Source organism: Pagrus major, chromosome 8 (assembly GCF_040436345.1).
Source record: "Pagrus major chromosome 8, Pma_NU_1.0".
NCBI classification, from domain to species: Eukaryota; Metazoa; Chordata; class Actinopteri; order Spariformes; family Sparidae; genus Pagrus; species Pagrus major.
Genome location: NC_133222.1, coordinates 1 through 19,041, shown reverse-complemented (window position 1 = coordinate 19,041; position 19,041 = coordinate 1). Strand labels below are relative to the sequence as shown.

The 19,041-nt window shown below is 46.4% G+C and overlaps 2 protein-coding genes across 3 annotated transcripts in view; one reads left to right on the top strand and one right to left on the bottom strand.

Annotated features, from left to right (window-relative positions):
• LOC141001381 (transcription initiation factor TFIID subunit 4-like) overlaps window positions 1-6,811 on the bottom strand; it is a 32,265-nt gene extending 25,454 nt beyond the window's left edge. The window contains exons 1-6 of one of the 2 annotated variants that reach the window (XM_073472441.1): window positions 5,632-6,811; window positions 2,413-2,579; window positions 2,086-2,160; window positions 1,262-1,456; window positions 1,036-1,158; window positions 844-933 (exon numbers count right to left, since the gene is read on the bottom strand). In XM_073472441.1, coding sequence (XP_073328542.1) covers window positions 844-933; window positions 1,036-1,158; window positions 1,262-1,456; window positions 2,086-2,160; window positions 2,413-2,579; window positions 5,632-6,811 — 1,830 coding nt within the window. The remainder of the gene's footprint in view (window positions 1-843; window positions 934-1,035; window positions 1,159-1,261; window positions 1,457-2,085; window positions 2,161-2,412; window positions 2,580-5,631) is intronic. The other variant, XM_073472442.1, reaches the window with a different exon arrangement.
• A 1,931-nt stretch (window positions 6,812-8,742) lies between these two features.
• Window positions 8,743-17,836, top strand: LOC141001798 (protein LSM14 homolog A-like). Its single transcript, XM_073472974.1, has 7 exons — window positions 8,743-9,007; window positions 10,514-10,677; window positions 10,763-10,922; window positions 13,960-14,283; window positions 15,757-15,939; window positions 17,338-17,512; window positions 17,786-17,836. The coding sequence occupies exons 1-7, from the start codon at window positions 8,887-8,889 to the stop codon at window positions 17,826-17,828; spliced, it is 1,170 nt and encodes a 389-aa protein (XP_073329075.1). The 5' UTR covers window positions 8,743-8,886; the 3' UTR covers window positions 17,829-17,836.
• Window positions 17,837-19,041: the final 1,205 nt, after the last annotated feature.

Genomic DNA, 19,041 nt, shown 5'->3' with positions numbered 1-19,041 from the left:
TGAAAATAATCACATTGTTCGTAAAAGAGAATTAAAAATAAAAATCTAATCTAATCTAGTAGCAGTAGTAGTAGTAGCAGTAGCAGCAGTAGTAGTAGCAGTAGTAGCAGTAGTAGCAGCAGCAGCAGTAGTAGTAGTAGTAGCAGTGGTAGTAATAGTAGTAGCAGTAGAAGTAGTAGTAGCAGTAGTAGTAGTAGTAGCAGTAGTAGCAGCAGTAGAAGTAGTTACAGTAGTAGTAGCAGTAGTAGTAGCAGTAGTAGTAGCAGCAGTAGTAGTAGCAGTAGTAGTAGCAGTAGAAGTAGTAGCAGTAGTAGCAGTAGTAGCAGCAGCAGTAGCAGTGGTAGTAATAGAAGTAGCAGTAGTAGTAGTAGTAGCAGCAGTAGAAGTAGTAGCAGTATTAGCAGCAGTAGCAGTAGTAGTAGCAGTATTAGCAGTAGTAGTAGCAGTAGTAGCAGCAGTAGTAGTAGTAGTAGTAGCAGCAGTAGTAGCAGCAGTAGTAGTAGTAGCAGCAGTAGCAGTATTAACAGTAGCAGCAGTAGCAGTAGTAGTATTAGCAGTAGTAGTAGTAGTAGTAGCAGCAGTAGCAGTAGCAGTAGTAGCAGCAGTAGTAGCAGCAGTAGCAGCAGTAGTAGTAGTAGCAGCAGTAGCAGTAGCAGCAGTAGCAGCAGCAGTAGTAGCAGTAGTAGTAGCAGTAGTAGCAGCAGCAGTAGTAGTAGCAGTAGCAGCAGCAGTAGTAGCAGTATTAGCAGCAGTAGTAGAAGTAGCAGTAGCACTAGTAGAGGAGGAGTAGCAGTATGAGAAGCAGTATTAGCAGCAGTAGCAGTACACGGTGCGCTGCAGTACCTTGAGGAAGGGGATGAGGTAGGGCTGTGGGGAGGACTTCAGCTCAGCCTGCAGCCGAGTGGTGAACTCCTCAGGCTCAATCTTAGCGTCCTGCACAGAAACACAGCATCAGTTAGACTGCAGGACACAGTCTGAGTCTGTGGATGAAACATGATGTCATAAAGCAGATGATGAGGTCATAAAGAGACTCACGAGCAGGTCCTGCACCAGGGCCTTCACATTCTTGGAGGTATCTGGGGAGGGCGAGTTGTGGGACGCCAGCTTGATCAGCGTGGCGAGGAAGTTCTTACACTTCTTCACGTTTTCTTGCATTTCCTGTTGGTGACGAAGGAGTTCAACACATTAGTATCCGATTACTTTTCTAACTTCTGCCCGGCTTCATGTCACTCTGAGCTGTAAACAGGAAATGTCACTCCACCTGGGACACCACGGTGACTCTGCCGGCGGTCGTGGTGGGGGGAGTGGGCGTGGTGCTGGTGGTCAGGGGCGTGGACGGGACCCCGGCAGGTTTGGCCACAGGCGTCCCCCCCGCTGTGATCACCGTCTGAGCCTTCTGAGGAGTGGTCATCTTCACTGACACCGCCGCACTGCCGGGTGCCACCGTGAGGGCCTTCTGGGAAACCACACACACCATCAGGAAGAACCAACCTAACGATCACTTGAGTTAATTGATCACACACTCAGTTTATGACTCAGACTCTGTATTTACACTGTGAGGAGGATTTACTGGAGTCCAGACTGAACCCACCACATGAACCAGAAAAGTTCTGAATCTGAAATGAACCAATTTAATTCTAAAATGAGAAACAACATTCACATTATTTCTACACAGGCAGGTTTTTTAAATTTAACAGAAAAATCTAATCATATTATTATCAGAAAACATATTCTAGTAAAACAGGACCCGAAGCACCGCTGTGACCCGTTCACACAGAGAACCAGAGGAGGTCACATGGACCTGGATCCTGTTCATGCTGTGAGTCCAGAGGGGGTGATGGAGGAGAAAACCCTCCATGAAATAACTGATCTCTGGACAGTTATTTCATGCTTAAACGGCAGAAATGAAGCTTCCTGAGTTCTGTTCTGATTCTGATCGTCTCACAGGACCACGTTAAAGGCTTTTCACCTGACAACCTTCGGTTTTAGCCGCCACCCTCTGTGACAGAGTTCTGTTTGTCCTGCAGAGTTAGCGGCTGTGAACGCAGCCTGAGTGCAGGTGAGTGTGTGAGACAGGAAACACACCTGTACAGTGGTGGTGGAGGGAGACTGAACCATTCTGGTCTGAGCGGGGGAGGCCAGGCGGACGGTCTGAGGAGCCTGCAGACAACAGGGAGGGAGAACAGATGACGTTATGTGACAACAAAGCATCATGGGAAATTATTATGATGAGCCTAAAGTTGATGTGAGGAGAGCAGAGTGATCCGATTGGGTCTCACTGATCCGTGAACACCAACTAAAGTTCAGCATTAGACTCTTTGCAGCCTCTCGACACTTCTCGACCTTCAATGACAGTGAAATAATCCGTTTAATTTGGATCAGAACCCCAGACCTGCTGTGTAGCAAACATACCGTGGAGGCGGTGCTGACCCGGATGGTGGCCGCAGCCGTCGGTGTCGCGGGTCTCTGGGTGATGTTGGCCACTGTCTGGCCCTGCTGCGTCTTGGCCTGAGCCTGAGCCAGCACCTGCTGAGGGACCATCACCAGCTGACCCGTCTCCGTCCGGACCAGAACCATACCTGCAGCAGGACACAGTCATCAGACACGACTTCAAGAGCTGAAATGAAAAGTTTAATCGATTCGTCGAGCAACAGAATTATTATCAACTATTTTAATAATCGATTCAACTGTCAGCAGAATATTTCTGAGCTGTGAAGATTTAATAATTATTATTATACTAATTATTATTATTATAATAATTAGTATAATAATAATTATTATTATTATACTAATTATTATAATAATTATTATTATAATAATAATAATTAGTATAATAATAATAATAATTATTATAATTATTATTATAATTATTATAATGATAATAATAATAATAATTATTATTATACTAATTATTATTATCATTATAATTATTATAATGATAATAATAATAATAATAATTATAATGATAATAATAATTATTATAATTATTATTATAATTATATTATTATAACAATAATAATAATATTATAATTATAATAATAATTATAATAATTATTATTATTGTTATAATTATTATCATTATAATTATAATAATAATAATAATTATTATTATAATAATTTAATAATGTCGTTTTTTATTATTCACAAATTCATAGATCGAACAATCAAGAAAATAATCACTATATTGATCGATGAGACTCTTAATTGATCCAATAATCGTTTTGTCTGAAAAATTTCAAGTCCAGCTGACGGGTTGAGTCAGAACCAACAGACACGTTAGTTATTGTTCTTAAGATGAACTCAAAAGACTCATTGATCTGTCAATCGATCGATCACCACAGCTCTCGTCTTCACACTTCAAGATCTCAGTCGTCAGGTTCTTCTTAGTTCTCACTTCTTCTGGGTTCAAGTGGTTAAAGACATTTTTCACAAGTGAGCAGATGACACGCCTCCACCTTCAACTCAACCCTCAGCTGCACCCTCAGCTCCACCTCCAACTCCACCTTCAGCTGCACCCTCAGCTCCACCTCCAACTCCACCTTCAGCTGCACCCTCAGCTGCACCCTCAGCTCCACCTCCAACTCCACCCTCAGCTCCACCCTCAGCTGCACCCTCAGCTCCACCTCCAACTCCACCTTCAGCTCCACCCTCAACTCCACCTTCAGCTGCACCTTCAGCTCCACCTCCAACTCCACCCTCAGCTGCACCTTCAGCTCCACCCTCAGCTGCACCCTCAGCTCCACCTCCAACTCCACCCTCAGCTCCACCTCCAACTCCACCCTCAGCTCCACCCTCAGCTGCACCCTCAGCTCCACCTCCAACTCCACCCTCAGCTCCACCCTCAGCAGCGATCATACAGCTGATGATGTGTGTAGTAAACACACACTTCTGTCTCAGTTCACTGATTGGCTGTGTGTGTTTGCACTCTGTGTGTCATCTCAAGTCAGATTCTGATTGGTTGGTTTTCGGATGAAGGTCGCAGCTGAAACACACGATCGTCAGACGATCTGCTCCAGAAACTGACAATAGTTTTGTCTCTAAAACGTCAGAAAGACGTTTTGTTTTGTCCGAACAGTCCGACACACGATGAGGTTCAGTTTAATGTCTCACGAGACAAAGACGAGGACGAGGACGAGGACACACCTGGGGAGCTGGAACAACAAACCTAAAGAGGAGGAGGGGTCATGACGTCACTGAGTCTCTGGTGCCAGACTGGTGTCAGCTGTATTGAAGTCTATGGGAGATGATGGAGAAACACTAACACCCAACACATCTACATCACCTGATGGAGAAATGTTCAGGTGTTAACCTCTCTGAAGTGTTCGTTCATTCTCTGGAGGCGTTTCTTCATCAGGTGATGTCGATGTGTTTCTCCATCATCTCCCATAGACTTCAATACAGCTGACACCAGTCTGGCACCAGAGACTCAGTGACGTCATGACCCTTCTGTCTTTTGTAGGTTCTTTGGCTGGAAGCAGGAAATCTTTGTGATTATCAAAGTAGTTACCAATAAAATCTCTGCTGATGATCTAATCAATGAGTGGACCGATCAATGAGTGGACTGATCAGTGAGTGGACCGATCAATGAGTGGACTGATCAGTGAGTGGACCGATCAATGAGTGGACCGATCAGTGAGTGGACCGATCAGTGAGTGGACCGATCAATGAGTGGACTGATCAGTGAGTGGACCGATCAATGAGTGGACCGATCAGTGAGTGGACCGATCAGTGAGTGGACCGATCAATGAGTGGACCGATCAGTGAGTGGACTGATCAGTGAGTGGACCGATCAGTGAGTGGACCGATCAATGAGTGGACTGATCAGTGAGTGGACCGATCAGTGAGTGGACTGATCAGTGAGTGGACCGATCGGTCACACGGTGATAAGTGTCTCCAGTCCAGGGCTGCAGTGACACACTGTGGTGTTGATGATCATCGTACAATAAACTTCTGCTCGGCCGTGTTGAATGTTAATTTTGAAGTTGAAATTATAATAAAGCCGTCGTTCAACTAAAACCTTCTGCTTTCATTCTGTTAACAGACAATTTAACTTATAATAATAATAATAATCATATTCATTGTGTAACACTGTGATATTCTCACAGTGAGATCTACGACTGACCTGGAGGAAACGTCTCTGGTGGTTGATCGCTCCTCTAAAACATCTGATCTGAAACTGAACACCTGAAGAAGTTCAGCAGGAGCTTCATCATCACATCCTGCTGCACTGAAGCTGCTCCTGAAACACTCACCTGCTGCAGCATCAACCAGCTGTTTCCTCTGAACACATGTGACATGAACACATGTGACATGAACACATGTGACATGAACACATGTGACATGAACACATGTGACATGAACCTGCATTTAAAATATGTTGTTTATTCTTTTAGTGTCTTTGTATGTTTGCTATCTTCAGGTGTGTCCTCTCTGACTGAAGATGTTCATCCAGATGTTCACAGAGAACAGCTGACAGGTCTGTGTGTGTGTGTGTGTGTGTGTGTGTGTGTGTGTGTGTGCGTGTGTGTGTGTGTGTGTGTGTGTGTGTGTGTGTGTGTGTGTGTGTGTGTGTGCAGGTGACAGCAGGTGAGTCATCAGGTGAGGTCAGTGAGGAGCTCCTCTGTCACTCACCGGGGGGCATGGTGAACCCGGGGGGCAGCTGGATGGTGGTCTGCTGCTGAGGCCGGACAGCCAGCGGAGGCTGAGGAGCCGCCGCCCGGGTCGAGCTCGCCACCAGCCCGGGTCTCTGCTGCTGGATGGAGGTGGCCACCACAGGTGCGCCCGGCGGCCTCACCACAGCCACGGCGGGCTGAGCCACTCCGTTCACGGCAGGCTTGATCCCGGCGGGAGCCAGGGTGACAGCGGCTGTACCGGTCCCGGTCTGAGCCTGGCTGATGGGGGACTGGACCGCAGCAGGCGGAGGGGTGCTCGCCAGGATGACGGAGTTTCCCGAAACCGGCTGGCTGGGCACCAACATCTTGGCGTGCATCAGAGGGTTGCTGTGGTTCACAACCTGAGAGGCGGAGGCTGCCGGGGAGGGGGCTCCCTGGGTCACCAGCTTCGGGTCGACACCGTTCTGGGCGACGCTGGCCGGGCTGGGGTGTCTCTGCAGGGCTCCAGCGGGAGACGCCGCTGAGGACTGAGGTACCGGGAAACCGGGCTGTGCAGCCATGGAGGCGATGATGGTGGAGCCGCCGGCGCTGACAGCACTTATGACGGTGCTGGCCCCGGCCGGGGGAGCGGCAGCGGGCGAGTTCACCAACTTTACAGCTCCGCTGCTGCCGTTTAAACTTTGTAGTCCGGGAGACGCGGTCCGGATCGCCTCCGCCGCGGGGGCGACGCTGGTGCTGGGAGCCGCGCTCGGACCCAGGACCGCAGCCCGGTGGAAGCTAGCAGCCGCGGACTGAGTGGTCAAAGTTACGGGTCCCGGTACGGAGGGAACAGTGGGGGGAGATGCTCCAACTGTTTGCAGACCGGCCCCGGTGGTCACTGCGGCCCCGGCGGCGCCAGAGGAGGTAGAGGCGGACAGAGTTCTGCCGGACAGCGGCTCATTAGCGGCGGGTTCCTGGTTTAACCCCGCTTTCGGATGCCCTTGTTGCGGCGGCTCCAGAGACCCCACTTGATCGCGCACTTTCCCTGAGAACTGGCTGACAGCGGCCGGAGCTCCCTCCCGTTTCCCGTCGGAATATGAAGCAGCGGGAACCTTTCTGTCGCCGAGCTGTGATTCCAGGGAGCCAACTAGGTCGCTAACTGCCTTCTCATCCACCTCATTGGAGAGCATGTCCTCCAGCGGGTCGGAGGCTCCCGCCATCTTTGATGTCGGACCGTTGTGCAAATCGTATTTTAGAATGTACGCATGCGCGGAGGATCGGTGTTGTTTTCGAGCACAGAAATAGAAGAACTAGATCCGCCGTGTTCGCTCAGTGAAGGAGTGAGCCCAGGTAGGGTTAGAGGCCGGGGAGAGCCTGTGATCGATCGGTTCTGTGATCGATCGGTTCTGTTATCGATCGGTTCTGTTATTGACTGGTTCTGTGATTGATCAGTTCTGTTATTGATCGGTTCTGTTATTGACTGGTTCTGTGATTTATCGGTTCTGTGATTGATTGGTTCTGTTATTGACTGGTTCTGTTATTGATTGGTTCTGTTATTGATCGGTTCTGTTATCGATCGGTTCTGTGATTGATCGGTTCTGTTATCGATCGGTTCTGTTATTGATCGGTTCTGTTATTGACTGGTTCTGTTATTGATCGGTTCTGTTATCGATCGGTTCTGTGATTGATCGGTTCTGTTATCGATCGGTTCTGTTATTGATCGGTTCTGTTATTGACTGGTTCTGTTATTCACTGGCTCTGTGATTGATCGGTTCTGTGATTGATCGGTTCTGTGATTGATCGGTTCTGTTATTGACTGGTTCTGTTATTGATCGGTTCTGTTATCGATCGGTTCTGTTATTGATCGGTTCTGTGATTGATCGGTTCTGTTATTGATCGGTTCTGTTATTGACTGGTTCTGTTATTCACTGGTTCTGTGATCGATCGGTTCTGTGATTGATCGGTTCTGTTATTGACTGGTTCTGTGATCGATCGGTTCTGTTATTGATCGGTTCTGTTATTGACTGGTTCTGTTATTGATCGGTTCTGTTATTGATCGGTTCTGTTATTGACTGGATCTGTTATTGACTGGATCTGTTATTGATTGGTTCTGTTATTGACTGGTTCTGTTATTGATCGGTTCTGTTATTGATTGGATCTGTTATTGATTGGTTCTGTTATTGATCGGTTCTGTTATTGATTGGTTCTGTGGATCATGGGCAGCTCACAATGTTTGACAAATAAAATCCACACATACTTTGTCTGCTTACTAGTTTGTAGGTTTGAGGATGATTGATTGTAATTTCTCAGTTATTATCACAGTAAACTCTCTGTGAGACATCTGAAGATGTCAGCTGGACTCTGATTTTGATGTTTTACTGGCTAAACGAGTCATCGAGAGGATAACTGGCGGAATAATCAAAATGGACCTATATGCATTTATTTATCTATGTAGTGATTTGTTTTATTACTTCCAAGGTCAGAAATCACTTTAAAATGATTTGTTCAAAGTATTTTTTTTACCTAAAACTGATCCTGACTGCAGCTCATGTGATGTTTAATTCTATAGTTTTTTGCAGTATTTATATTTATAATAGGTCTAATATCGAAGGTTGGACCATTTGTTGGACAAAACAAACATTATCAAGACAATTCTCACTATTTTCAGTCTAATTTTGACAAACAAAACAATCAGCAGATGAATCTAGAAGGAAAATAATCAAAAATAACCCATAATGTAATGTATATGCATAATGTACATTTATGCATGATTAATAATACTGTTTTGATATAATACATATTCTACGCATTGAGTACTTTTACTCTAATACTTTAAATACATACTTGCATACTTTTATCTCAGTAACAGTTTCAAAGCAGTGCTTTTACTTGTACCAGGGTATTTTTACAGTGAGATATTATCAGAATCAGAAATACCTTATTATTTGTTTATACTTATTTATTAGTACTTGTACTTGTGTGAAGGATCTCAGTACTTCCTCCACCACTACACGCAGCATGAAGCAGTACCGCTGGTTGTTTGCTCTTCTGTCTCGCGCGGATCTGGAGTCCGCGGCGCAGCGTAAACGCGCGATATGACGGTTTCCCGTCAGCCCCCGCGCTCACAGCCGCTCGATGGAGGATGCGGTAGCCATGTTGTAGCGGTGAGAAGAGCGACTTGGTGGAAAAGCACAAACCGGACACATTTGGTGTAGAATCGTTACTGTGGACCGCGCGGTTCGGAGGAGCCGTCCATTCTGTTCCCTGTTCGGACTGCCGAGTTCTAGAAGACACCATGAGCGGCGGGACGCCGTACCTCGGCAGCAAAATCAGCCTGATTTCGAAGGCCGAGATTCGCTACGAAGGAATCCTCTACACTATTGACACCGAGAACTCGACTGTCGCACTTGCTAAAGGTAACTCAGCTAGTCGGCTAATGCTGCTGTACACCAGCTAGCAGAGTCCCTGCTATGTGCCAGTGTGCAGTGTTTATTCTTATGTTCTGAATCAAGATTACAAAGTCATTTAGTGCTGGACGGGGGTTCAACAATCCGGTGTGTTCCGGTTTAATGCAGAGTCGTATCGTCAACAATTTAATAATGTTAGCCAGGTGGCTAGCGTTAGCTTTCTACCATAAGCTAACAGGCTTATGCTAGCATGCTATAGCGTTACCATTACCGAGCAGTAACGTTGCGCTAGGATGCTAAAACATCCGTCATGACAGCTAATAGCAACATCACTTCGTCCGATAAAGAATTTAATTGCAGAAACGAAAAACAAAACAAAAATGACCTCCTGACATTTTAATAACCTCTGACGCTCTGAAGACTCACTGACTGTTAATTTGTGTTTGTAACATGAGTCAGCTTTCCAAGTTGTCAGCTAGCGTTAGCAGGTCGGCTAGCTGTGTGTAAGCAGTGCAGCAGTGACACGTTCATGTAAAGCTACAGGGACATGTTGATGTGACGTTCACTTACAGGCAGTTTTAATCAGTTTCAGGTGAGAACGAAGCGGCTTAATGTGGCAGGCTGAACATCTGACGTCACTGAGTGCGCACTCCTCTCACCTGGTTCACTAACAACAGATTATGACGACAAACTGTTTAATGAAACTTGTGTCAGCGGTCTGTGTCCCTGTGATGAGCAGCCGGTACAGCAGCGTTACCAGTGAAGAACACGGTCATCAGTGATGTAACTTTAATATAACAACATTTAATAATTCTGTTTCACAACTGAAATGATTAATCTGTCGTTAGAAGACTCAACAACTGATCTGATCATCAATGAAACATCTAAGTCGCTTTAATCCAAACAGCCAGACGTCTGCTCTTCAGGACGTCCTGCTCTCTGGGTCTCCTGTGATAGTAAACTGAATATATCTGCATCATTTCGGACTAAACAACACATTAAATATTGAAATCCTGGTTATTCGTGACAATTTCCTGACTGTCAAGAATCTCCATAGATATTTATGTATTTAACACCGGTACCGGCCCAGATCAAGTCTTCAAACATCTTGTGATGTCTGACCAGCAGCTCAGAGATATCTGGTTCTCATGGAAGATGAGGAAAACATGAAAATATTTACAAATTAAGACGTTGTGACAAAATGATTATGACTCTAATGATTATGTGAATATTTAAGTTTCGTTATAGCTGCTGGGTTTTAAAGATGAGGGAGTCAGAATCCTGATGTGAGCGCTGGATGTGTCGCTGCTCACGGTTGTGATGTATTGATTTTGTATTGCTGCACTTCACCAGACAGTTGTCATCATTTTACATCAGAGATACACAATAAAATATAACAGACGACCTGCTGAAGCCAATTCTGCTATTGACAATTTTGTTGACGTGTCACACCTGGACGAATGTTGTCCTCCTTTACCCTGTGAGGCTAACTGTGAGCTGTTTGCTTCTTGTCAGTCCGTTCCTTCGGCACAGAGGACCGGCCCACCGACAGGCCCATCCCACCTCGAGACGACACCTTTGAGTACATCATCTTCAGAGGCAGCGACATCAAGGACCTGACTGTGTGTGAACCGCCCAAACCAACATGCTCTCTTCCTCAGGACCCCGCCATAGTCCAGGTACACCTTCACACACACAGCTGGAGGGTGAGGTGTGTTCAGGGACAGTTCAGTGTAACAGTAACCCGCTCTGTTTCCTCGTCAGTCGTCCATGAGCTCCAGCTCCTCGTCTTCTGCTGCCGCGGCTCCGACTCCGTTCCAGTCTGCTGGTTCCTACGGCCTCTTCAACCGAGCTCCAGTTCCTGCCTATAACCAGTTCAGCGCCAGTCCGCTGGTTTCCCCTCAGTTTGGACCAGTTGGTGTTGGTAAGCACGACACTTGAGTCTCGAGCAGATCTGTCTTGTGTTTTACGGGCATGATATCCAAGGGTTCAGGGTCTCTCTGTGGCTCGCGCACCACGTAAATCATGCCAAAGAAAGTGAGGAGGGACTGAATCCTGGCATCAGTGTGACTTCAAACAGTCGAGGCCGTCACGCTCCTCCCCCACATGTAATATATGATATATAAATATGCGTAAGTGACTGAGCTTCACTGAGAGGTTGGTGGATTCATCAGAATATAACAGCATGTGAACATTTACTCAGTAATGTTAAAGTTGTGTGAGGAGCCTCACTTCTCTGAATTCAGCCACAACAGGAAGAATATTACATTTTATATATTATATATAAAATAACTAACGATTATTTGTATTATTGATTAAACTGACGGGTGATCTCGATCGATACATGAGTTAGCTGATATTATCAACTGATGTCGATTTAGACATTCAAGTTTATTCAGTCAAACTTTTATTATATAGCTTCATATATATGATATATTATATATATGAGTCTTTTTAAATCAAAATGCAGTTCAGTGTTTTACAAGTGACTGAATAAAAACGTGGGATATTAACATTTATAACACCGAACTTGATGAAGTAACAGTTACAATAATAAATGATAAAAAACAAGCCATGAAATATTGCACATAAAAGTTGTTTTTTGAAAATGTGACTAAAATATAACAACAACAGGGAAATATAATAATATTGTCAGATTTTTGTCACAAGTGTTTGTTAAAGTCATTTTAGGGGAAAAAGCAGCAAATCAGCACATTTAAGAAGCTGAACCAGACGATATTTGACGTTTTTGATTTAAAAGTTATTGATATGATTGTTTATCAAAACAGCTGGCAGCTGATTGTCCTTCGATGGACTCATTGATCGGTCGTGTGATCGATCAGCTCGGTTCATGTCGACATGCAGCTGCAGGCATTTTTCTTTTTCTTGATTTGACAAGAGAAGTTTTTAGTTTCCATCATTGATTTCAATCAGCTGGACGAAATAACAGAAACACTTTCAGTTCTGATCCAACAATCAGCAGCTTCAACACAAACTGAACATTGTGACTGGACTGAACAGAACACTGAGCTGATGTAGTGAGGCTGCTGTGACATAATGAACACATGAACTTCATCGGTAGTTATGAATGACAGCTTGTACACGTCAACATGTTGTCATGTCACTCTGACAGGAAATCATCCAGAACCATCCAGAACCATCCAGAACCATCCAAACTGTTAATTAAACGTCGGCGTGTTCTTCCTCTCGTGTCGAACATGTTTCAGGACCCACGAGGAGATTTTCTCTTCTCACTTGTTTGTTCGCTGTGGGAGGAAACAGTTAGTGGATCAGTTTGATTGATCAGGATTATTGATTGTTGAACTAAACAAAACATTTTGTGGTTCCAGTCCCTTAAACAAGGATTTTATGTGTTAACTGAATAACTTTGTGTTTATGGATTTAAAATATGATGTCATTTTATTTTACAAACAACGATTAATTGTGTGTGTGTGTGTGTGTGTGTGTGTGTGTGTGTGTGTGTGTGTGTGTGTGCGCCTGTGTATCAGGAGCCCCTTTTAGTTAGACAGTGCGCCACATGTGCAGCCAGGTAAAGGCTGCAATCTGCGTCTTGTCTCTGTGAAACGGAGGTGTAATATTCCTCCTTTTCAAAAAAGCTGCCACTGGGGGAGGCGTAAACATGATGTGACGTGAAGCACGACGTTGGGCGTGAACAGTGACGAGTGACCTGGTTATTGGCGATTCTCTGGGCTGTGATGGTTAGCATCTCCCGGATCTCAGCGGCTTTCCAGTTGCTCATCTTGACGTCCTTGGATGAAGTGATGAACTGACTGCTGCGATCAGCTGTTTCCTGCTTTTAAACCTCCCGGCTGTGGGTCGCACAACAGTGCACACGTCATCGACACCTCCGCCCACGTCACGCAATTGCCGGCACATCGACGCCTTGAATTTACATAGCAATGGAGGCGGCAGAAAGTGTACCCTCCAAGGCGTCATATCGGCGGACCAAAACAGACCCCAGTATGCCGCGCGCTGTCTGAATTTGCGGACCTAGCCGCAAAAAGGACAGCCAAATTGGCGGCTTGCTGTCCAGTATAAAAACGACTAGTGTTATGCCTCAGCTGTCTCTCTCTCACACACACACACACACACACTGACTGAACATCACGGTGTCAGACTGAACATCACGGTGTCAGACTGAACATCACGGTGTCAGACTGAACATCACGGTGTCAGACTGAACATCACGGTGTCAGACTGAACATCACGGTGTCAGACTGAACATCACGGTGTCAGTGAGGTGTGAACCAAACATCAGGTTCACTGCAGGATGAGGAGATAAAGTCAAACATTAGTCTGTTGTATCTAAAATCACATGTTTGATTGATCAGAGGAACAAACAGACAAAGTGTTTCCTTCAGTTGACATGAAGCGGAAATAAAGTAAAAGTTGTTTTGTGGATAAAAGCAAACAGAAACTGATGATGTCATGAATCATGTCATCACTTCCTGTGACTGACTGAAAACATGATGATGATGATGAGGCTGTAACCTTCCTCACATTAACACAGTAAACTAACAAATGTCTGATTTCATCACGTTTCCATCGTTTGACTGTCAACTGGAGCTCTTTGTTGTGTCCTCTTCTTCTTCTGTGGTTTATTATCTCCATCAACCAATCGGCTCACTGACGCAACAAACATCCAGTCAGTTATTTTCAAGAGTTTTTGGAGCTTCAGTTTGAATCTGAGCTTCAGTTGGATGAAACTAGAGACGGTTGTTCGGTCACCAGCAGAGTTTAATGAGCAGATTTCACACAAACAAACAGAAGAAAGTCCATTTGTCCTGAACAGACCCGTGTCAAAGCATGCTGAGGTTCAGCTTCGCTTGGTGCGGTCCAGCTGACTGCCCTCTGTCGGTGTTGACTAATGTTCAGGTTGATTCAGTCGAGTCGTCCACAGCGCGAAGCACTAACCCTGATCTCTGCCCCGTTTGCCCCAGGACGCAGCAGCCCCAGCCTGGACCCGTTGCGGAAGAGCCCCACCCTGGAGCAGGTGATCCAGACCGCCCCGTCGGCCCCGATCGCCGCCACCACGGCTCCGGCCCCCGGCCTGGGACGCAGGAGCCCCGCCCACGGTCGCACGGCCCCCTCCGGCAGCGGTCCGAGCGGCCAGAAGGTCCAGCAGCAGGAGGGCGTGGACACGAGGAGGGGTGAGACTGTGAGGGGAGGCCGCAGCAGCCAGGGCTGGTCTGCACCCCGAACCATCTCCGCTGTAGATAGGGCCTCAACTGCAGGGCTGACCCACTCTGTCTTCAGCCACGCAGGTGAGACCTCAGGCCAGACGCCAGCACACTGATCTGTGCTGCTGCACACGGAGTCACGTCTCAGTCCTGAGCGCGCACGAGACACAAAACACTAAAATCATTTCATTTGAGCAAACAAAGTCAAGATGCATCAATCGATCAGCTGTGACCGGTGACCAGCTGATCAGTGTCAGTCCCACACCACCAGCCCGAGTGCATCAGGTCGATCACTGTAGCCGAGCGTTATGAGTCATTTATTCTATAGTGATATTATTTTAAGTCTTCAGCTTTTAAACATCTAAACAACGGTGGACTTTTATTGTGAAGAATTCAGAGGAAGTAAAACATGTTTATCAGTTTTAATGTAGCTTTGTTAGTGATTCTCTCCTCTGACCACGACTCAACACACCTTCACCAGGTAGCTCTGTTGTCATGGAAATACAAGGAGTGAGTTCATCTATCAGGTGTTTAATGAATTCATTTATTTTTCATGCACGATGACAATCACTGTGTTTCTCTTCATGTCGCTGCTCTCAGGCTTGTGTGTTTCCGGCCAATCAGATCTGATTGGCTGCTTCTGATTGGCTGTTTTGTGTCTGAACAAACGTTAACGAGAGACGATGTGAAGAAAACTGAGTGAAAGCTGAAAAACAACTTGATTCTTGTTTTTGCTCAAATAAAATGTTCCTGATTTTGATTAGTGTCTGAAACATAATGAGTGTTCAGTGAAGAAACGTCTCCGGCGGCGCTGCTCAGGACTGAGGTCCAACTAAAACTCCATAGTCTTAAAGAATAACTTGTGTGATCTGTTAACGTTTTGTTCCAGAGGTCCCACATATGAAACCGTTGTGCCTTTGTCTGAAGGTAGGAGACTAGCGCCTCCTGGCTGTTTTCTCCTGACTGTTGACGTTGTTTTGAAGAATAAAAGCTTCTGCTGTTCCAGGAACAGACGCCCCCAAAGTCCCCAAACCAGAGAGCGAGCAGGCGCGAGCTGAAGGCAGGGAGCCCAGTAAACGCTCCACAGGTTAAACCCTCCTCTGCTCTGCTCTGACACCATCAACAGCCATCAGACTGCATGCTGTCAGCTTTCCTTTCAGCCCGTGGAGCTCATCCTCTCATCCTGTAGCAGCCGAGCCTTCATCCCTCTGACCTGATTTTCTTTGCTAGTGAACGTGTGTGCAGATTGACATGCTGCTCATGTCAATGGACTGACGGCGATGAGACGTTGTCAGCTGGTGTCTTCATACCTGAGAATGCCCCTGAATGATTTACTGCATTTCCTCCATGTTTGATGTGATTTTATTTTGTCGTGGTGAAGCTAACATCTGAAGCCAAGCTGTAGTTTTACGGCTCTTCACTAACTCATGTTCTTCTGCCATAGTGGATGTGCTTTGGTTTACTGCCTCATGTGTTGCCATGTGGTGTGTTTGTGGTCACGACCTCTGAACCCGGATTTCTCAGGCAGCTGATGTTTCCTGTCACTCTGTTGTGTAGTGGCTGCTGGTGCACCGGCTAACCGCCGCGGGCGAGGAGGCGGACACCGCGGCAGAGGACGCTTCAACGTTCGCCGAGACGGACCCATGAAGTTTGAGAAAGACTTTGACTTCGAGAGCGCCAACGCCCAGTTCAACAAGGAGGAGATCGACAGAGAGTTTCAGAGCAAGCTGAAGCTGAAAGGTACCTTCTGTTTGACTGAGTCCAGGAAGACACGATGGCTTCAGGCTTGTTCTCACTAGCCCTTTTTAGATAGAAAAGGCAGCACATTTGCTCCAAGGTAAGGGCGGCAACCTGCCGCCTTGTCTTTCTAAAAGGGAGGTGTAATATTCCTCCTTTACCAAAAGCCGCCACTGGGGGAGGCGTAAACATGTGACGTGACGTGACGTGACGTGACGTGACGTGACGTGACGTGACGTGACGTGACGTGACGTGAAGCACGAAGTTGGGCAGTGAACAGTGACAACAAATTTGTCTTCAAAATAAGAGCTTTACAGTGCACCCCATTGGATTTTAGAACTGGGTTCTTAGCGGGGGGCTTTTAATTTGAAAGTAGCGACCGTTTGTAGCTTGCCGCTACACAGCGAGCTGACAGCAGCTACTAGCTGTTTGGTTGTGTCCGCTAGCTGTCAGCTACAGAGACCGAGGAGGCGCTAGCGTCTCCCGGATCTCAGCGGCTTTCCAGTTGCTCATCTTGACGTCTGCAGATGAAGTGATGGACTGACTGCTGTGATCAGCTGTTTCCTGCTTTTAAAACTCTCCGGCTGTGGGTCGCACAACAGTGCAGGTCATCGACACCTCCGCCCATCTCACGCAATTGTCGGCACATTGACGTCTGGGATTTAGACAGCAATGGAGGCGGAAATAAGTGTCCCCTCCTTCTGTCTAAATCCGCGGACCTAGCCGCAAAAAGGACGGCCAACTGGCTTCTGTTTGAGACTGAAGATGTTCAGGAGGTCATACGGCTGTTGTGAAAACGTTTTCTGCTGCTAGACTTGAAAAAACTAATGCTGATAGTATTCATTCATTCATTCATTCTGCAGAACAACATGTTGATAGTATTCATTCATTCATTCATTCATTCTGCAGAACAACATGTTGATAGTATTCATTCATTCATTCATGCTGCAGAACAACATGTTGATAGTATTCATTCATTCATTCATTCATTCTGCAGAACAACATGTTGATAGTATTCATTCATTCATTCATGCTGCAGAACAACATGTTGATAGTATTCATTCATTCATTCTGCAGAACAACATGTTGATAGTATTCATTCATTCATTCATGCTGCAGAACAACATGTTGATAGTATTCATTCATTCATGCTGCAGAACAACATGTGTGAAACATTACAGGTTGTTTGGAGCTTCAGATGTCTTCAGTCTGTTTTCTTGCTCTGAGACTTAAAACTTCAACATATAAAATCTATATGAATTCATTCCTCGTCCGGTCTGTGACGTGTTCGGGTCGGTTCTGTGACGTGTTCGGGTCGGTTCTGTGACGTGTTCGGGTCGGTCCTGTGGCCTCCACATGAAACCTGTCATGTGACCAACTGTCCACTGTGTCGTCGTTCAGATGAGAAGGCTGAGAAGTCTGAGAAGGCCGTGAACGGAGAAGACAAGGGAGACTCTGGTGTGGAGACCCAGAACAGTGAAGGCAACGCTGACGAGGAGGGCGACCCGCTCGGACCCAACTGCTACTACGACAAGTCCAAGTCCTTCTTCGACAACATCTCCTGCGATGACACCAGGTACACACACACACACAGGCAGACAGGCAGACACACACACAGACACACACACAGACAGACACACACACAGATACAAACGCACAGACAGACAGACAGAGACACACACACACACACAGGCAGACACACACAAACGCACACACACAGGCAGACACACACAGACACAAACACACACACAGGCAGACACACACACACACAGCTCACATGAGTCTTCATCATCACCGTGACAACAGCTGAATCATGTTTCTGTCACACTGACTCATTTTCTCTTCTCAGGAAAGCAAATGAAAAGTCTGGCGGCTCAGCTTTCCCGAGGTAACTCCTCCTCCTCCTCCTCCTCCTCCTCCTCCTCCTCCTCCTCCTCCTCCTCCTCCTCCTTCTTCTTCTTCTTCTTCTTCTTCTTCTCCTTCTCCTTCTCCTCCTCCTCCTCCTCCTCCTTCTTCTCCTCCTTCGTCTTCTTCTCCTTCTCCTTCTCCTCCTCCTTCGTCTTCTTCTCCTCCTCCTCCTCCTCCTCCTTCTCCTCCTTCTCCTCCTCCTCCTTCTTCTCCTCCTTCGTCTCCTTCTCCTCCTCCTCCTTCTTCTCCTCCTTCTTCTCCTCCTCCTCCTCCTCCTCCTTCTACTCCTTCTTCTCCTCCTTCTTCTTCTTCTTCTCCTCCTCCTTCTCCTCCTCCTTCTTCTCCTCCTCCTCCTCCTCCTCCTCCTCCTCCTCCTCCTCCTCCTCCTCCTCCTCCTCCTCTTCTACTCCTTCTTCTCCTCCTCCTTCTTCTTCTTCTTCTTCTTCTTCTTCTTCTTCTCCTTCTTCTCCTTTTTCTTCTTCCTCTTCTTCTCCTCCTCCTCCTCCTCCTTCTCCTTCTTCCTCTTCTTCTCCTCCTCCTCCTCCTCCTTCTTCTCCTCCTTCGTCTTCTTCTCCTTCTCCTTCTCCTCCTCCTTCGTCTTCTTCTCCTCCTCCTCCTCCTCCTCCTTCTACTCCTTCTTCTCCTCCTCCTTCTTCTTCTTCTTCTTCTTCTTCTTCTTCTTCTTCTTCCTCTTCTTCTCCCCCTCCTCCTCCTCCTCCTCCTCCTCCTTCTTCTTCTTCTTCTTCTTCTTCTTCTTCTTCTCCTTCTTCTCCCTCCTTCTCCTCCTCCTTCTTCTCCTCCTTCCCCTCTTCCTCTTCTTCCTCCTCCTCCTCCTCCTGTGACTCTTACATAGTATTTGTGTGTAATGACATGTGCAGCTGGTGGTTGATGTGCAGCGGAGGTTTGCCTCCACAGAGTTGTGTGGAGTTGATCTCTGGCTGCTGCTGAAGCTCCAACACAAATAAATACAAAGTTAGTTCAGTTCATCGTAACGTTAAACAGCAGCTGACGTCTGTTAAAACCAACTTTATAACTATAAATCTGTCTGGCAGAGCAACATAAACTGAGAGCTAGCGGAGCGTCAGACATGTTGGCTTATTTACCTCGTCAGAGATCCTTTAATTGATTTGTTTGTGAAGAGGGTTCACTCTGGACAGATTTGAGAAACTGAACTTTGTAACAAACTGAATTTCTCTT